The following is a 16,494-nucleotide window of genomic DNA, read 5'->3' on the forward strand; positions in this document are numbered from 1 at the left end:
ACGGATTGCCGGAATTTCAACTATTTTGAATAGGGAAAATTGTATTTGGGAAGAAACACTGACACCCATCGGTCATCAATGGAACAACAGCATGGATTTCCCAGCATGCTTTGCTATGCCCGCCGACCCCGACGCGCAGCTAACCTGCACCGAAGCTCGGCTAGCCGCTTAGCTACGAGCGGCGGACATGTTGTTCCAACCCTCGCTGGAATAAACGTCTTGGGCAGCAGGTGCGAACAGGGGAGACCTCTGTGGCGGGGGGCTCTGGACCACCATGGACGCCGTCAACGCCTTCAACCAGGAGGTAAGGCTGCCTTCCTGGCGCACTTTGAAGGCGGTTTAGCCGCTTGAAGGTCCGGCGGAGGAGCCGTGTTTGGCCCGAAGTGAGGGCCTCGCTTGTGGCCGTCGAGTCCTCTGGACTCGTTAGCATTTGCGTCCTTACACAGTTGTATATATTTTGAAACGTCATTTAGAAAATCTAATAAAAAGAATTTAGCGTGCTAACACTGGGCCGGTTCGGCAACGTTGCCTCAGAGCACGTTAGCATCGCATGAGCAAATATTCAGCTACAACGTGCATCATCTTCACTTTGTGATTATCATGGTGTGCTTAGAGTGAAGATCACGAGTCATCTGTGATGTTGTGAGCAGGGAGATGTTGGTTTTTTTCACAATATGTTCGTGGAACACGAACACAAGCTTGTCCACCACCTTTGTTGTCACGTCGACCAGCTCCAATGTGCTGAGAGGCGGGGCTGTGCCGTTATTCTCCGGGGAAACGCTTGCCCCTATCACCGGTCAAATTGTGTCGGGGCAAAGCAAGGGTGGATCCAGCGTGAACCTTCACTATCGTGACCGAAACTGAAATTAAATAGAAAAGTCTTTGAGATCACATTGCGAATGTAAACAGTCCAAAACCAGATCAGGAGTGAGCTGAGCCGTTTGCAATGCAAATCACGCTAATCTGTTTTGCTTCCAATGAAATGTTTAAAAACAAACTTGTCTTGTCTAGTTGTTCTCCTTGATGGACTCTAAGCCGCCGATTTCTCGTGCCAAGATGATCTCTATCACTAAGTCGGCCATCAAGGCTATGAAAGTAAGGATTTATTGTCTTAAGCACAATGTGTCTATTTTGGATGATCAGATGTTGAAACATGTCTTCTTTGATCAGCTCTACAAGCACGTGGTACAGATTGTGGAGAAGTTCATTAAAAAGGTAAGATCTTAAAATGAAAACATTGCCGATTTCAACAATCTCATCATCGTCTTTTTTTATGTGCAGTGTAAGTCTGAGTACAAAGTGGCGGGCCTGTATGTGGTGGACTCCATCGTCCGCCAGTCACGGCACCAGTTTGGCGCAGACAAGGATGTTTTTGGACCCCGCTTCACCAAAAACATTGTGGCCACCTTCGAGAACCTCTGCCTTTGCCCCCTGGAGGACAGAGTAAGAACATAGTCCTCGGAAACAGCAGCAAAACAGGTTAAAAAGCAGAATCTTTAGCTTTCTTGACGACATGGGTTTCTTCGTGGTGTTTACAGAGTAAGCTGGTACGTGTGCTGAACCTATGGCAGAAGAACGGCGTGTTCAAGAGCAACGTTATTCAACCCCTCCTGGACATGGCCGCCGGCGCCACTAGCGGCGGCGGGCCTTGCGCCGAAGATCCGGGTGATTGTCCGCCGCACACGTCCGTCATTGACTTGCTAAGAAGCAACGAGCTAATCATCATTTGGATTCCGTTGATGTTTTTCCGCAGGTTCCTCCCCTTTGACCCCGACCAAAGACCACGTGGTGAACTCTGCCGCGGCGCCGCTGCAAAATCAGGACCCCTTCACCGCTGTGGCGCAGCTCTTCCAGTCCACGCAGAATCAACAGGTGAGAGTACAGTAGATGCTGCTCTTTTAAATACAACTCGAGAACTCAATGTATTTTGTTAATTGCATTAGCTGCAGCAGATGCTTCAGAACTTCCAGCAGCAGCATCAGCAGCAGCCCGTCCAAGCGGAACCCGGCCCCCAGCCTCCACCCGCCCCGAGTGTCGCTCCGGTTTTCAGCACCGCCCTGCCGCATCCTAGCCAGGCCGCCCAGCAGAAAGCGGCGTTCGACAAGGTTGGCCTCGCGCTCCACAGCAGCGATTAGACCCTTCGCAACAATCGCTAACGAGTTACAAATCAAACTGCCCTTCGCCGTAGACGTTGCTGGATCGTTTTGACTACGACGACGAGCCGGAAGCCCCAGAGGACAAGGATGACGGCCCCCAGTCCTCCTTGTAAGACCATTTGAATTATTGATCCACATACTCCAAAGCATGTTTACTCTGGTGTAAAGATTAAAGATAAAAAAAAAAGAATGCTAATGTCATTGTTGTTGCCATGACGACAGCATGCAGCAGCCTCCAGCCTTCCAGCCGCCCATGATGAACATGACTCAGGACTTCTCGCAGCAGGTTTATCCTACGCTTTGATTTCTAAAGCAAAAAAAACAGTTGAGCATGAAATAATGGCGCCCTCTATAGGTGCTAAAATCATCCCAAAGTAGTCAGGGATCAAATTTTGGGAGCAAACTTGCAAATACTACAATGAGAGAATGTCATTCGTTGTCTTTAGGGTCCTCTCCCCCCTAATGGCCAGCTCCCGGCTTACGGTCTAATGCCAGGACAAGGCTTCCAGGGAATGACACCTCAGATGGGCCAGGTTGCTCCGGGTCAGCCCTTCCCTGGCTTCCCTGGAGGTTATCCCCCTCCTCACTCGACCCAGCAACAGCAGGTAACACTGAGGAGGTTAGGAGAAGTGTTGGCAACCGAGCCAAACCACATCTTCTCGCTGCCATTCTTAGGATTCGACAGTCAATGCCGAGCGTTCCTCCATGAGGGACGGCAGACATGGTCACACGTCACGTTCAGGCTCCAGGTAAGCCACTGGAGGATCAGCAGGGATTTGCTTTCAGACTCTTGTTTAATTTTGTGTGTGTCGGTAAGCTAATTAAATTTTTTTTTTAACCAGGTCCCCGAAGAGAAGGCGATCGCGGTCCAATTCCCGCACACGCCGCCCCCGTCACCGGCGCTCGCGTTCCCGCGACCGACGCCACCATTCCCCGCGCTCACGCTCGCAGGAGCGCCGGGAAAGGGAACGGGAGCGGGAGCGGCGACAAAAAGGTCTCCCGCCACTCAAAAGCGAGACGCTAAGCAGTGAGTAGCAATCTCTTTGCGTGCGCTCTCCCAAATTTGTCGCTCCGCGGTGGACTTGAGTTTGCGCTCTTCAGTCTGCAGTACCACTTTATGGGTGGGCCAGCTGGACAAGAGGACTCAGCAGCAGGATGTGGCCAACTTGCTGGAGGAGTTTGGACAGATCGAGTCCATAAACGTGAGTAGGAATGTGCTAGCGGGAGTGGTGGAAAGCTCAATGTGGTGTTTTTGTATAGATGATCCCTCCGCGGGGCTGCGCCTACATCGTCATGGTCCACAGGCAGGATGCCTTCAGGGCTCTGCAGAAGCTCGGTCGAGGCTCCTTCAAAGTCAACCAAAAAGCAATCAAGGTGAAAAAACACAATCGCTTGAGTGTCTTTGAAGCAGATAACCACACGATTTTCAGAATGCTTATCACCTCCCCCCCCCCCCCTCTCTCCTGGCAACAGATTGCATGGGCTCTGAACAAAGGTATCAAGGCTGATTTGAAGCAGTTCTGGGACGTGGAGCTGGGCGTCACCTACGTGCCTTGGTCCAAAGTCAGGGAGGAGCAGCTTGAGGAGCTCAAGGAAGGAGGAATCCTGGATGGGGACACGTTAGCGCCAGGTAGCGTACAAATGCCACCCAACTCGGCTTTTAACACGCATTCATGAATCTTACTCGCACGTCGCTTCCAGACTGGATTACTGCCAGGAAAGCTCTTGAGAACCCACAGGTGCCCACCCACAATGGTGGTGCTGAGTCACAGCAGCCCGAGGACGCCCACTTGATGGCTCCTCATCCTCCCACACAGGTGAGCTGTCTGTCTAACAAGTTGGATACAAATCCGTCCAAAGATTCAATGACGGCGTTCTTTTTTTCTTCAGGTTCCACCGATGCTCGGCATGAGCTCGGTGCCGCCACCCGGCTTCCCCGCCAACATGAGCATGCCGCCGCCTTCTTTCCCGCCTGGCATGCCCCCGCCACCGTTCATGAGACCAGGCTTCAACCCCATGCAGATGCCTCCAGGTTTCCCCCCACCGGGTCCCATGCCTCTCTCCATGCCGCCGCCGCCACCCTCCAAAGGGGATGACATGCTCAGCAGAAAACATGACGAGGTCCCGGACGCTCCCCATTTCTTCAACAACCAGATGGGCGCCATGTGTTAGTTACTGTTTTCTCTCTTATTTTTGGATGTTAACCAAGCCTGTTCATTTCCATGGAAGGTTTCCAATATTGAAAGTGGCAGGAAATTTGTAACCTGATACTTAAAACGTGTTTTTGTCGGCAGGTAACCAGGCAGGCGCACCCCCAGCCGGCGGAATCCAGCCCCCGACAGGCGGTCTGCTGGGGGCCCGGCCCGGTATGATCCCGCTTCAACGCCCACCGGGCCCTCCTCTGCGCTTCCCGCCACCGCCCGTCCCACCTCAAATGATTCCCCGGGGGTCCCACCCGCCCCTCATGCGCCACGATGCCCCTCCGCCTAAAGGAGCCTTCGGGATGCCCCACAGCATGAGACCACCCTTCCCGCCTCACGGTCCGCCCCCTCAAGGTCCCCCACATCAAGGTCTGCCTCCTCAGGGTCCACCCCCTCAAGGTCCCCCTTTGCCCCCGTTCATCAGACCCGGAGCCCCGCGTGAGGACGAGGACAGCCGCCCTTTTCGGGGCGGCGAGCGCCCGGGCTATATGGAGGCGGAGCCAGACAGGGAGCGAGGGTTTGGCGGCGCGTCGAGGCGCCCGTTTGGCGGAGACCGCCCGGACACGAGGGACAGACTGGATGGTAGTGGATGGAATAGAGACTGGCGAGATCGGGAGAACGGCAGCAAAGAGGCCCAGGAAAAAGGCAAAGAAAGCGAGCGGCCCAAGCGGCGTGAGAGGGCCAGCCGGTGGGACCGCGACGACCGCTTGGCCGACCTGGAGAAAATGGACAAGCTCCGGACCTTTGACGCAGTTGCCACGGAAACAGCCCAACGAATCCAAAAGACTGCCGAGTCGGCGCCTCCTGCTGCCGAGTCGTCAAAGGCGGCGGCGTCGTAGTGTGCACCAGGTTTCCCTCCAGCCGCGACTCCACGAACTGTGACTTGAGCGCCTCATGAACACATTGCATAATTCCCCTTCCTGTACATTGTGTGAATGCAAGCATGGCTGTTTTACTTGTGCTCCTTTCATCTTTTACCTATTTAATCAAGACTGTAGATTTATTTTTAACTTCATGGTTTGCAGCCACTCCATCCCAAAGGACCGTTTTCAGTATATTTTTAGTCATCTGCTTTATTATTTTGAAATGGTTTAGGTTAGGGCTGCAACTAGCTCTTTTCATAACAGATTAATCGATGGATCGGATTATAAAAATCAACATTTACTTCACTTCAGGAATATTTCAAATTGATAGTGCAGACAATGCACGATTGAATTTGATCGATTCACCAATTTACCTTATAAAATGTCAGAAAATAGGCAAACATTTCAACCGTTGTTTTCCTAAGTAAAAGCATTTTGCAAATTAAACAGGTAACAAGTCTGCTTTCAAGGACTGCAATAATCTGCTGAGCTGTAAATGATAAAAATTGGCATCCGTTTAGAATACAGTATGCATGTTAACTTTTGACCCTCCTACTATTGTAAAGAAAGTAAAAATGATAGACTATCAATCATTTTTCAAGTTATTCCAAAGTAGGCAGTTGCTGATGTGTTGTTTTTCACCCTCACACTTTTGTTTTGCATTGACAAGCTACTGTAACACCTGTAAGCCCCGCCCCCTTACTTGAATCATTTGAATCCCGAAGGAAATCTGAGTGAAATGACGACTCTGGCTCTCCACTGTAAATATGCTTTTCACTGTCACTAGCTCAGAGGTATCATGACTATGCTCCTTGTTTGTCGACCCAAGAGCACAGCTTCGAAGGACCCAGAAGGAATTGTGAATTTGCTTCAACTTCTTTGGCTGTGTGAACGCTTTTGTTAACCCTACAAAAAAAGACATGGATGTATAATGTTCAACATTTCAGCCACAAAAATGTGTTTTTAATAAACTATTTTTGTACCAAATATGGGATTTTTGTTATTATGGTACTATCCTCAAGATATTTATTTCTCTATTTGTCAAAATTCCAGTAGACAGCAGTTATAATTTAAGAGAATCAAAAAGACAAAACGAGTTAAAATATGTGATCTGTTCTTTTTAACGAAAATGTATTTAAATTTTTAAACGCATTATTATTGGCGCTCCGTCACCAACTTCCGGTTTGGGCTTACGTATCCACAAACCGACCAATCAAACAGACCAATCCGATTGTTGGTGTTGGTCTGCCTCTGATTGGCTACTTCGAGCACCCGCCCATTTGAGAGCTATTGCTAAAATGATTGGTTGTCTCAGAATCACGAGTGTCTGTCAAGTCGAAGCTACAACAACTCCTGCTTATCTCTATACTTCAAACTACTGCGATCAAAATGGTGAATAAAGCTGTTTGTGTGCTGAAAGGAGCCGGTGAAACCTCCGGCACGGTGCTTTTCGAACAAGAGGTAATTCATGTCACAGTTAAGGGAATTTAAAAGAGCATTTTGTCCTGTTTAAGTTCGCGGGGCGGCGGAGTGCTTATGCTAAGCTAGCTCAAGTCTTCAATTTAACCCCACTGTTTTGTTTTCCAATATTTGCTACTGAAATAGTTACAGAGGAAACACTTTTCGACGAATAAAGTCAGTTTTTATCACATAATAAGTCACCGCTTATTCATTCAATGTGTACTCATCTTTAGCTTGCAAAAAATACGTCATTTCACTACGTACATGTGCAATTATCTTCCAATCGAACCCTTTTCATTGAATGGGGTGGTCATTAATGCAATGTTTGTAGCATTAAATACTATTTTTCCTCTTTAAAAAATCAAATGCGTCATAACCTTTGCACGCGGCAAGATGAATGATCTTGTTGCGCCTGTTGCATAAATCGGAAGTTTTAATTTCGTTTTCGCTTAAAAACACAATTTTGTCCTAAACAAATGATCACTTGCTTTTTAGTTTGTGTAAGTTAAAGTGTTTTATTTTAAGGTGGGCCCTGCAGAATGAAAGTGCTGAGTCACGGCCACACTTTACGAAACTGCCCTATTTACAAGCTACACCAGCCAATGGGTCGATACAACAGTCGATAATTCGTTGATATAGACCTTAACAAGATAAGATTGGTACTTTCAATTTTGATATTTTAAGCTCTGCTGTCACCTAAATATGCTGTTAATTGCATAAATTGCCTTTATTATTGCATAAAAATTGGTCAAACTTGGATCAACATTTGTCCTATTTTTGTTTAATATAAAGTAAATGCTTCTCACTAGGAGGTTTTTGTCGGCCGGGGCAAGTTGTCATCTGGCCTTGACAGATATTGTGTTGTTGCTGTTCTTGACCCGACAGAGTGATTCCAGCCCAGTGAAACTGACGGGAGAAATCGTAGGCCTCACGCCAGGCGAGCATGGCTTCCACGTCCACACCTTTGGAGACAACACCAATGGTTGGTGATAACGGACAATAGGTCGTGTTGTCCTAAATGTAACATGGGGACATAAATTGTTTTTATTGGACAGGGTGTATTAGTGCTGGCCCTCATTTTAATCCACTGAAGACCAATCACGCTGGTCCCAACGATGCAGAAAGGTATGGTACTTTTGAACACATTTGTACTTGTTTGGAAGAATTTCATCTGCTGTCTTGTCAATCAGTGTTTCACAGAGTTTTGCCTTTTCAAATGCTTCAACAGGCATGTCGGCGACTTGGGCAATGTGACCGCGGATGCTAATAGAGTAGCTAAAATCAACATCACAGACAGCGTCATCTCCCTCACCGGCCCCAACTCGATCATCGGCAGAACCATGGTGGTAAGTTATATAGCCTTCTTTGGTCTTCCACATGATTTGAGTTTGCAGTAAATAACCCGATTTTCAGATTCATGAGAAGGCAGACGACTTGGGCAAAGGCGGCAATGAGGAGAGTCTTAAAACGGGCAATGCTGGCGGACGTCTGGCTTGCGGAGTCATCGGCATCGCCCAGTAAAAGAAGCACTGCGGAAAATATGGAAGCTTCAAGCGCTTAAAGACCAACTTGGCTACTCGGTGTAATTTTTTTTTTTTTTTTGACCACGTAATGAGCCAGCATTTATGCTATTTTTGTCTGCTTGGACCCCATATATACCCATATATGTTGTAAACTGACAACAAAGATGAAATAAAGACTTCGTCTATATTCTCAATGTGTGATTTTGTGAGGTTATAGTTTGGTTTTGAAAATCTATGTACTGTTTCTTTCCCATTATCCTGCAGAAAAGAGCAAGGTGAAGTATTATAACTTTTTTTTATGTTCCCCCAAAAAATCTAGTTGACTAATTTTGTAATTTTATCTTTTAATATTACGTCACAAAAAGAACCGCCAAGTGTAACGAAAGTGCATACAGGTCGGCCGCTCAGTGGCTCACGGTCGGCCCGCCAACATCTCTTATCACCTCCTCCAGGTTAGAAAATGACGAAATTTAACTGAACTATGATACAAAACGAAAGATTTGGGCAGGTGAGTGAAACGTATGTTCGTATGTTCTTATTGTACTCGTCTCCCTTAAAATGACTTCGAATTGTAACGAAATAATTGTTAGCTCGTTGGCTAACATCGATGCTAGCGTTAGCCGTGACGCAAGTATGTTCAAACCCGTTAACTATAAAACGTACAATTGTGACACAAAATACTTAACGTAGTTTGCCATTTTTATTTGATTCTGGTCTTTATTCCCCTTAAGTAGCTGGGGTCCATTGTATAGTTTTATTTTATTTTTTAAACAGACCGGGCGTTTTCATTGAGACAGGTGCTCGTTTATTCGACATCTAATTTTATTAAAAATAGCTGTTAAAATTTAACGTCACCGCCACGTTAGTTTCCATGTTTTCCCTTGCTTGGGGTACTTAATATTAATTCTACTTTTTGAGCTATATTGTGTTTCTAACTTTGTCCAATTCAAAATATATTGCACTTGACCATTTCTTTCACTAGATGGCGGTGTTGTTGACCTTCACAGCAGCCAAGCAATGCTTCATTGTTACATCATGGAGAACCTCGACTTTTTTCCCCCCTTCTAAATGCATGAAGGCATTTGCTTAACAAGAGAGAAAGAAGCGGTGAGTTCAAATACACACTCAAATATTGATGACAATTATTCAGTATAAAATATTAATGGCTGTTGCGCACAGATGAAAACATTTCATGAACATCTCACTCTCACAGAGCTGTCAGATGAGCGTGCGGAGCTACTGAAATATGAATACGATTTTATGATTACATGTTTTGAATGCTGGAATTGGATTTTCAGGTCCTTATTACAGTGAGCAGCTGTGCCCTGCACACACACATAGATGACTCACTTGTGGATGCTCATGTGATTGTTTTTCTGTCTTTTTTTTTTTTTTTAAGTAGAAATTGTCCAGACTTGGATGATCTTTGTTGACTTGCGGGGATGGAATATGTTGATGCAGAATTGTGACTTCCCTCTGCTACAAAGGAGTGCTAGGGCAAGAAAAACATTCCAAGATTATGACAAATGTGAAAAGAAGACTAGATTTTTTTTTTCTTCTGAAGTTTTTAGCATTTAAAAGCACACTTTTATGTATGACCACTGCGGCACTGTAATTTAATTATACACAGGGCTTGCATTTGTATACTTTTGAGCTAGCACAATGCCGGCATCTTGTTCTGCTGCATCAATGCTCATCTTGTACAGTTGAGAAGTGCATTTGTAGCCTGACTGACAGACGCTAAAAGCTGTTATAAATAGCCTTACTTGCGGAGGTGATGAATAATAGAGACTGAAGAGAAAAAGCTTCAGGAGCTTTAAAAGCATTTAATGGAACGTAAAGAAAATGTACAGCATTGCATTATTTGCGATTGAGGAATCATTCAAGTGACCTCCACCATGTTCGAGAGAAAGAGGTAAAAGTCACGCTGCCGCCCGATATCCATCACCCGCTTGCACACGGAGGTGCTAATGGTGGTTACGTTCATTTTGAAAAGGCACCAGGAATGCCTGCCTCCTTCACGTGCTTTTATTGTGAAAGTCTGGACGAGGGGTATTTACCTAAAATATGCCAAAGTGTTAGTTCCAAATACGACAAGGGTCGAGATTATGCTATCTTCTCAGATAATTGACCCCAGAACTAAATTTGGAGGGAACTCTGGAGACTGAAGATGCCAGGTCTGAGAGGTCATAAATGGTCCTCCGCAGACAGGCTAATTACAAAGACCCCGTGACCTGACCTCTGAACCCTGAGCTGTCCCTCATGTGAAAGTGGAGCTCCCAAATGCCACCACGACTTGTCTTATCACGTGACACTCAGCCCTCCGTTTCGCTCACAACCTGTTGTTTCTTCCCGCTCCAGGATGTGCCGATCGCCACGACGACGGGAGTGGCCGATTACCCGGTGCGGCATTCCGGGGATGCTTCGGATGTCCGACGGGAATCGATCGAGTGAGGGAAATTTGTCAAGCATGCGAGACATTTCAGTGAGTGCTTGAAAACTTTAAAAAAAAGCAATTTGCAGCTTTCCAGCCACTTTCATGACATTTCCATTTATTGCCATGTGCCAACACAGCTCCTGGTGCAAAATATATTTCATACATACGGCTATTTTATTTTTAGCAAGAATCTTTCGTTCCCATGAATCAGCTGGTTGAGGCTTTTCCCTGCAGGGAATTCCGTTACATAAATGTCCCCCCCCCCCCCTTCTTTGTTCACATGTTTCCAAACTAAATATTTAGCTGAGAAGGAAGTGCTGAGCATGAAAAATGAAGAGCGGAAATCACGTTGTTTTGTTTGTACATTATTTTTATCTCCTGTATGTTTTTTTTTTCTTTCTCCAAATGCGGGTTGGGATTCTTCGTCCATCCATTTTTTCCCAACGAAGTCTGTCACGTGTGTGTGTGAAATGTATCACTCCGGCGTCAAGTGTTGGGCTGCTTCCCAGCACTCCAGCCATTGTAGATCCAACTGAAATCATCTACGCCGTCGACTCGCAGGCGGAAACGGCCGAGACACTAAGCCGGCTTGGTGTTCCTCGAAGCGAGCGATGTGATGAGACACAACTGGGCGACTAACAAGACTCTTGTGCTGTTTGACCCGGAAACTGTTAACTAATCCGGAATACTGACATTCCAGTCAGAAATAATCATATTAGTTGAAGACCTATGACCAAATGTACAGTCGCTTTGTGCCGAAATTAGGATGGGAGTCTATGAATACACTACAGCAGCCTGCAGATAAATCTGTGTTCATTTTTTTTTTGGTCAAATTTGACTTTCGCTTTATAGCGTGCTTCGAAATACTCTTCTTATTCCTCCTCAGTTTGTGCCCGAGGCAAACGTAAATGGCGCGATGATTAACAATGCCCTCCGAAGTGCTCTGTTCACACACAATTAAGTGTATTCACGTTTAAAAATAGGACATTGCTTTTAGAGGAGCTTAAAGTGGCTGAGCGTGCGCGACGGTATGGAGGACACCAGCCAAGATGACTTTAAATTACGGTCCAACCAGATGAAAGTCTTGAATATTTCACAAAAGCAAACTACTGTGGTTACATCATCTCGCCAAAGTCTTCTTCAAAGCTCTTTGAGCTGTGGGTGATACATAAATCAAACAATGAGCTGACTCAGTCGTGTAAGAGGCGGAAATGAATCTGCTAACTGAAACTTCTGCAACAAAGCAAACAAGCTGACTCCATTTTTATCGAGACTTTTGATCTCGAGTTGACATGATGAGGGGAAAAACCCGATAATTTATTCACGGCAATTAAAATGCATTTGATTTCAGTATGATTTGAAGTTGTTCATAATGTGGAAACAGGAAAATTTCACCAAATTGTCAGGAAATATCAAATTAATAAAAGTTTGTGCGCTACATTAGTCTAAATTAGTCTTTTAGTTGTTTGTCTCATCTAATTGCAGCATTCCTGGTTAGCAAAAGTACAGCTCCTCATTAATATTCATGAGTAGCTGCAGGCTACAGACGTGTGCGTGTGTGTGTGTGTGTTGTATGACCTTGTGCTAAAAAGCGCGCAATGGTAGGTTAGCATGTTTGCAAAAAGAGCAGCTGGTACATCACATATGGTGCTTTTATTTTTTTTTTCATTCCAAGTCACGGCCTCTAATAAGACATTTCGACCGCAGGGACTCTACCCCAGAACGAGAAATTTTGTTTGGACAAGCGGAACCGTTCAAAATGAGATCCGGGCTAATTTATCAAGGCCAGTAGAAATACATTGGGCAGCATTATCATTCAAAGTGAGATGTGTTGCTATTTTATTATTATTATTTTTTTAGTTCCAGAAAGTGCGGGAATGCAGCTTTGAAAATTACGCCCTACCACGGTTTTACGAAGTATTGAGAGGCGTCCTATTTGTGGAACGGCCCCGTTGAGCTCCTAGCGCTAGTAAATGTTTCATCTTCTTTCATTGGCTCGTTGGCCATCGCTCCCTGGGGGGTCATGTGGCTCAGCGGCCTTGGCTAGTCTAATATAGTTTGTCTTGAAAAATGTTTTTCCTTGATTATTGTCACATAAACCTTCCCTGGTACCGGAACACCCGACGTGGCTTTCACGTCCCGGCGGCTGAGACCGAGCAATGCGCCGTCCGTATGATTGCCTTGCACATTAGAATGCACGACGGTGTTCTTCGCTAATGGAAAATATAAGTTGGCCAGACAGGGATTAGCTGACATGACCCGGGGCAAAAGCGGAACTCTGCAAGCCGCCGTGTCATACGAGAAGCCAAGCGCGCATGTGTGTTGTCTTGTTTGGCCAGAAGTATATAAATACATACATTATGCATTCAGCCTATTTTATCTGGCAAAGCTGCTGAAAAAAAATCGGACGACCAGATTGTTCACTTCGCCGTTAACCCAACATGGCTGCTCACGACAGATAAACCGAATGACTAGAAATAATCCACGGAGTCAAAAAAATCTTTTTCGGTCATTTATGTCCAACGCCGAATGCGATTGCTCATGTCGCTAGCTATTTATGCTAACTATCAATTTGCACAACGCATATAAAGTGTAGAAGAACACTTTCGCTTATTTTTATTTCAACTTGAGTGAATCGGCAAAAGTCTGGAAAGTTTTAAGTCATTCAGCATTATGTAATAAAACAAGTGCCGCTGACGCCAGCTGGTTTCAGGTGTGGCAACATAGGACAAAACTCACAAACAATGCGGACTGAAAAAAAATGTCATTACGTCTGCCCGTCGTCCGCTCTTGCATAACGATCCTCCACCTGCGCCTTTAGCGCTGCAGCTTGTCGCGGCACGCCATGGCGGCCTTTAATCCGCTAAATCGCTTCCACGCCACCCCCTTAATTCTATTACAAGCCAATAACGCCATGTTTGGCTAGTTCCGTGGGAAGCGGTCTTCTATGACCCCGCTCAATCGCCCGCTTCCTGTTGCAGCCGGACCCCCGCGGAGGGTCGTGTTAGGGAAAAGCACTAGCGTTGAAAGCATCTGTCCTTTCCCGCCGTCATATTTTCACATCCAAACGTTGGATGCAGAAGCTTGATCTCTGACAGAATGAAGATCAGCAGCTTGTTATGCAATCTTTGTTTGTCCCGCAGCCAACATCTCACTTTTTCTGCATGAATGCTCCTCATCAAGCAGGGTTTAGATTACCACCGGAAATCAACTAACAACAATTAAATCCGTCTAGTATATGAGACAGATCGGTCAAAGAACTTATCTTAAAATGGTGGCTACAGTCATGATAGACACGCCTCCTGCTAAATTGAACCTTTTTTTTTTTTTCCATGTTGTATGACTAGTCTTTTTCAGTGAGAGTGTGCACTCCCCGAGCTGCTAGCAAAATCGGAATGTAGCTTCGCTTCATTCCTCCCTTCCCCCCCGATGACCAAGGTCAAGCTCCTCACAAATGTATACGATAATTCAAAATAATAATAATTGTGTGATCACGGATCAAATGTTACTTGCATGTCCGGTCACGACTGTACTTTTTGAGGCATTTGAAAAAAATTCCAATGTAATTTCCCTTGAACCAATTAAGTTTGGGGATAAACTGCCCTACACAACTTTCTCTTGCAAAAAAAAAAAAAAGTGTGTGAGTCTTGAGGCCAATGAGCAGCAATTAAAGGGAGCACAGACACACACACACATGCTGGCAGTCCACCGCGAATTGAGGGAGGAGTGTGTAAGTGTGTGTGGGTAGGCGGGTTCTTGCATACACACACACTCACTCCCCCCCTCTCTCTCTCGCTCCCTCTCTCTCTCCACACAGCTCTCAGTCGAGTCTGGGCGTGCAAGGAGGCAGCATGTGTGCGCTTTAATGTGTGCAGGACTACCGCTTGGATTCTCCCGTCTTGGCCAACCGCTGCACTGAGGTACGGCCCGCATGCTTTTTATTTCTATTTCCAACCACTTTTTTTTCTTTTAGGGCTTTTCACCCATATGTGTTCGTTTGACTCGAGCCCATGTGTGTCGGGATAATCCCGACGTGAAGGCACGAGCGCCACTATTCATTTATTTACGTGCATGCTCAGTGGGCCGAGCGTTTATCAATCATTCATGTTCAAAAGTGACTCACGCACGTACGATAACAACTAACCGCCAGCACGATTGACTGACATCTCTCCTGATACACTTCCTGGGCATTCCATTTGATTCTGTATTTGTTTTTATTAAATACAATATTATCAATACCATCCATCTCATAAGGTCGCTCAAACTCACATTTGAACAAATGTTACGCATCAACATATATTGATATTTAACATGCATTAATATGTACCAATCAATAGAGCCGATATCTTTTTTCACCCCCAACTTTACTGTTCTATGGAAAATGTGTCACTTCCTGCTCACTTTGCAGCACTGTTTGAAAATAGGTGACCCGTGAAAGGATTTATCGTGGCGGATAAACCTAAGTGTGTTTGCGTATGTCCGTCCAAAAGTGCGCGTGAACGTGCGCACTTTGTTTTTGGACTTAACCGAAGCCCGGGGCTGCAGAACGGAGGCAAAGAAGCCATTATCTCGCACACTCTGATTATCCCCCGTCAATGAGTATGTGTGTGTGGGTGGGTGTGTGCGCACTGACACAAGCATGTGCTCTGTGCGCGTACAGTCGAGCTAATATCGTGTGTAAAGGGGAGGGGGGGATGGGACTCGAGGAGGCGAGCCCTGTGGCGCGTGTGTGTTTTGTAAAAGTGTGTGTGTGCGCGTGGAGCGAGTGACCCACTTTGATACTCTGCCCCCGCTGCGAAGTCACCTATAGCGCGTGTGAATAGACGAGGCGAGCTTGTCGCCTTCGGGTCCTTTTGCCTCTTTACACAATCGATCGATAATCCATCACCGATCCGTCTATTTTGATGCTACAATAGGTACAGCCGAGACGTTGGCTACATCCACGTTTGGCGTGAATGCAAATCACCGAGTCAGCAGTCCTTGAACGCATCGCGAGCGGAGGAGCGGAGTGATGCCGGCGAATAAAAACAATGACAAATGCAAAGTATTACGAAACATATTTCTTGCAAATGAAGTCATATTGGCGGAGGAAGATGAGCTCGTCTTTCCGGCCTTTCATGTTCTTCCCTCTTTTTTTTCCCTCTCTGCTCAGCAAAGGCTTACATAGGAAGACCCCCCACCCGCCCACCATGTGCACACACGCAATCAAGCGGAGTTTGCGTGTGTGTGCGCGCGTTCCTACACAAAGCATGCTTGACAGAACTGACAGTCGACGGCGTTGGAATGTTTGTTCTGTATGTTCATTATAGCGAACGTCGGATTGCTTGCAGACGGACGGATGGGGTTGATAGCATTGCTGGATGGATGATACGACTGATGAGCATAATCCAGCCAGATGTGTTATGGATGGAGGGATGGATGGATGGATGGACACAGGTAGATAGACAGAGGCCGATCAATACTTGCAACACACACCGCATGGACAGTAAGGAACACGCGTGTCGGTTTGCCATGCGGCCGGTCCGGTTGTGCCGGTTGTCATCTTTGCTAGCAGCGCGCACGTGGCTTGACATGAGTGATGGAGTGGGGAAGGGGCGTAGGGGTGCGTCCCCTCGTTCATTTCCCCCCTGCTTGTGATGACGACGGACTTGACCCTCCGTCCTTCCTTCCCGCCTCCATTTCCATCCATCAGCGTGACAGCCCGGCCGCGTCCACTCATTAGCTTTAATCGGCGTCGCCTTACAGCGCGCACGTACGCGTCTGTCCCCGATGCGCCCATTTTGTCGAAAGTGCTCGTGCGAAAGGGACTTCGGTCTCCTCTTGGCGCGCCCTCCCTCTTGCCCGTTGACCTGG

General features: G+C 46.5%; 3 protein-coding genes across 12 annotated transcripts in view; all 3 read left to right on the forward strand.

Annotated features, from left to right (window-relative positions):
* Nucleotides 1-109: 109 nt before the first annotated feature.
* scaf4a (SR-related CTD-associated factor 4a) lies at nt 110-6,207 on the forward strand. Its single transcript, XM_088399229.1, has 18 exons — nt 110-304; nt 1,012-1,095; nt 1,171-1,215; nt 1,282-1,443; nt 1,539-1,665; nt 1,754-1,872; nt 1,944-2,105; nt 2,189-2,265; nt 2,379-2,442; nt 2,603-2,761; nt 2,832-2,905; nt 2,999-3,183; nt 3,258-3,358; nt 3,417-3,530; nt 3,630-3,786; nt 3,858-3,973; nt 4,047-4,323; nt 4,451-6,207. Exons 1-18 carry the CDS (start codon nt 275-277, stop codon nt 5,194-5,196), a joined length of 2,799 nt encoding a protein of 932 aa, XP_088255355.1. The 5' UTR covers nt 110-274; the 3' UTR covers nt 5,197-6,207.
* Nucleotides 6,208-6,512: 305 nt separating this feature from the next.
* sod1 (superoxide dismutase 1, soluble) lies at nt 6,513-8,398 on the forward strand. The gene is made up of 5 exons (XM_088399099.1): nt 6,513-6,681; nt 7,567-7,663; nt 7,737-7,806; nt 7,910-8,027; nt 8,095-8,398. The coding sequence occupies exons 1-5, from the start codon at nt 6,610-6,612 to the stop codon at nt 8,200-8,202; spliced, it is 465 nt and encodes a 154-aa protein (XP_088255225.1). The 5' UTR covers nt 6,513-6,609; the 3' UTR covers nt 8,203-8,398.
* A 177-nt stretch (nt 8,399-8,575) lies between these two features.
* The window catches only part of tiam1a (TIAM Rac1 associated GEF 1a), a 28,212-nt gene continuing 20,293 nt past the window's right edge, over nt 8,576-16,494 (forward strand). For 9 of the 10 annotated variants that reach the window (XR_015863027.1, XR_015863028.1, XM_088398358.1 and 6 more), the window contains exons 1-4: nt 8,589-8,712; nt 9,187-9,311; nt 10,566-10,689; nt 14,459-14,561. The gene's annotated coding sequence lies outside the window, so the exon portion shown is untranslated. Of the gene's footprint in view, nt 8,713-9,186; nt 9,312-10,565; nt 10,690-14,458; nt 14,562-16,494 lie in introns of all 10 variants that reach the window. The other variant, XM_088398359.1, reaches the window with a different exon arrangement.

The sequence above is a fragment of the Syngnathus floridae genome, chromosome 15 (genome assembly GCF_059516105.1).
Source record: "Syngnathus floridae isolate MCC-2025c chromosome 15, RoL_Sflo_1.0, whole genome shotgun sequence".
NCBI lineage: Eukaryota > Metazoa > Chordata > Actinopteri > Syngnathiformes > Syngnathidae > Syngnathus > Syngnathus floridae.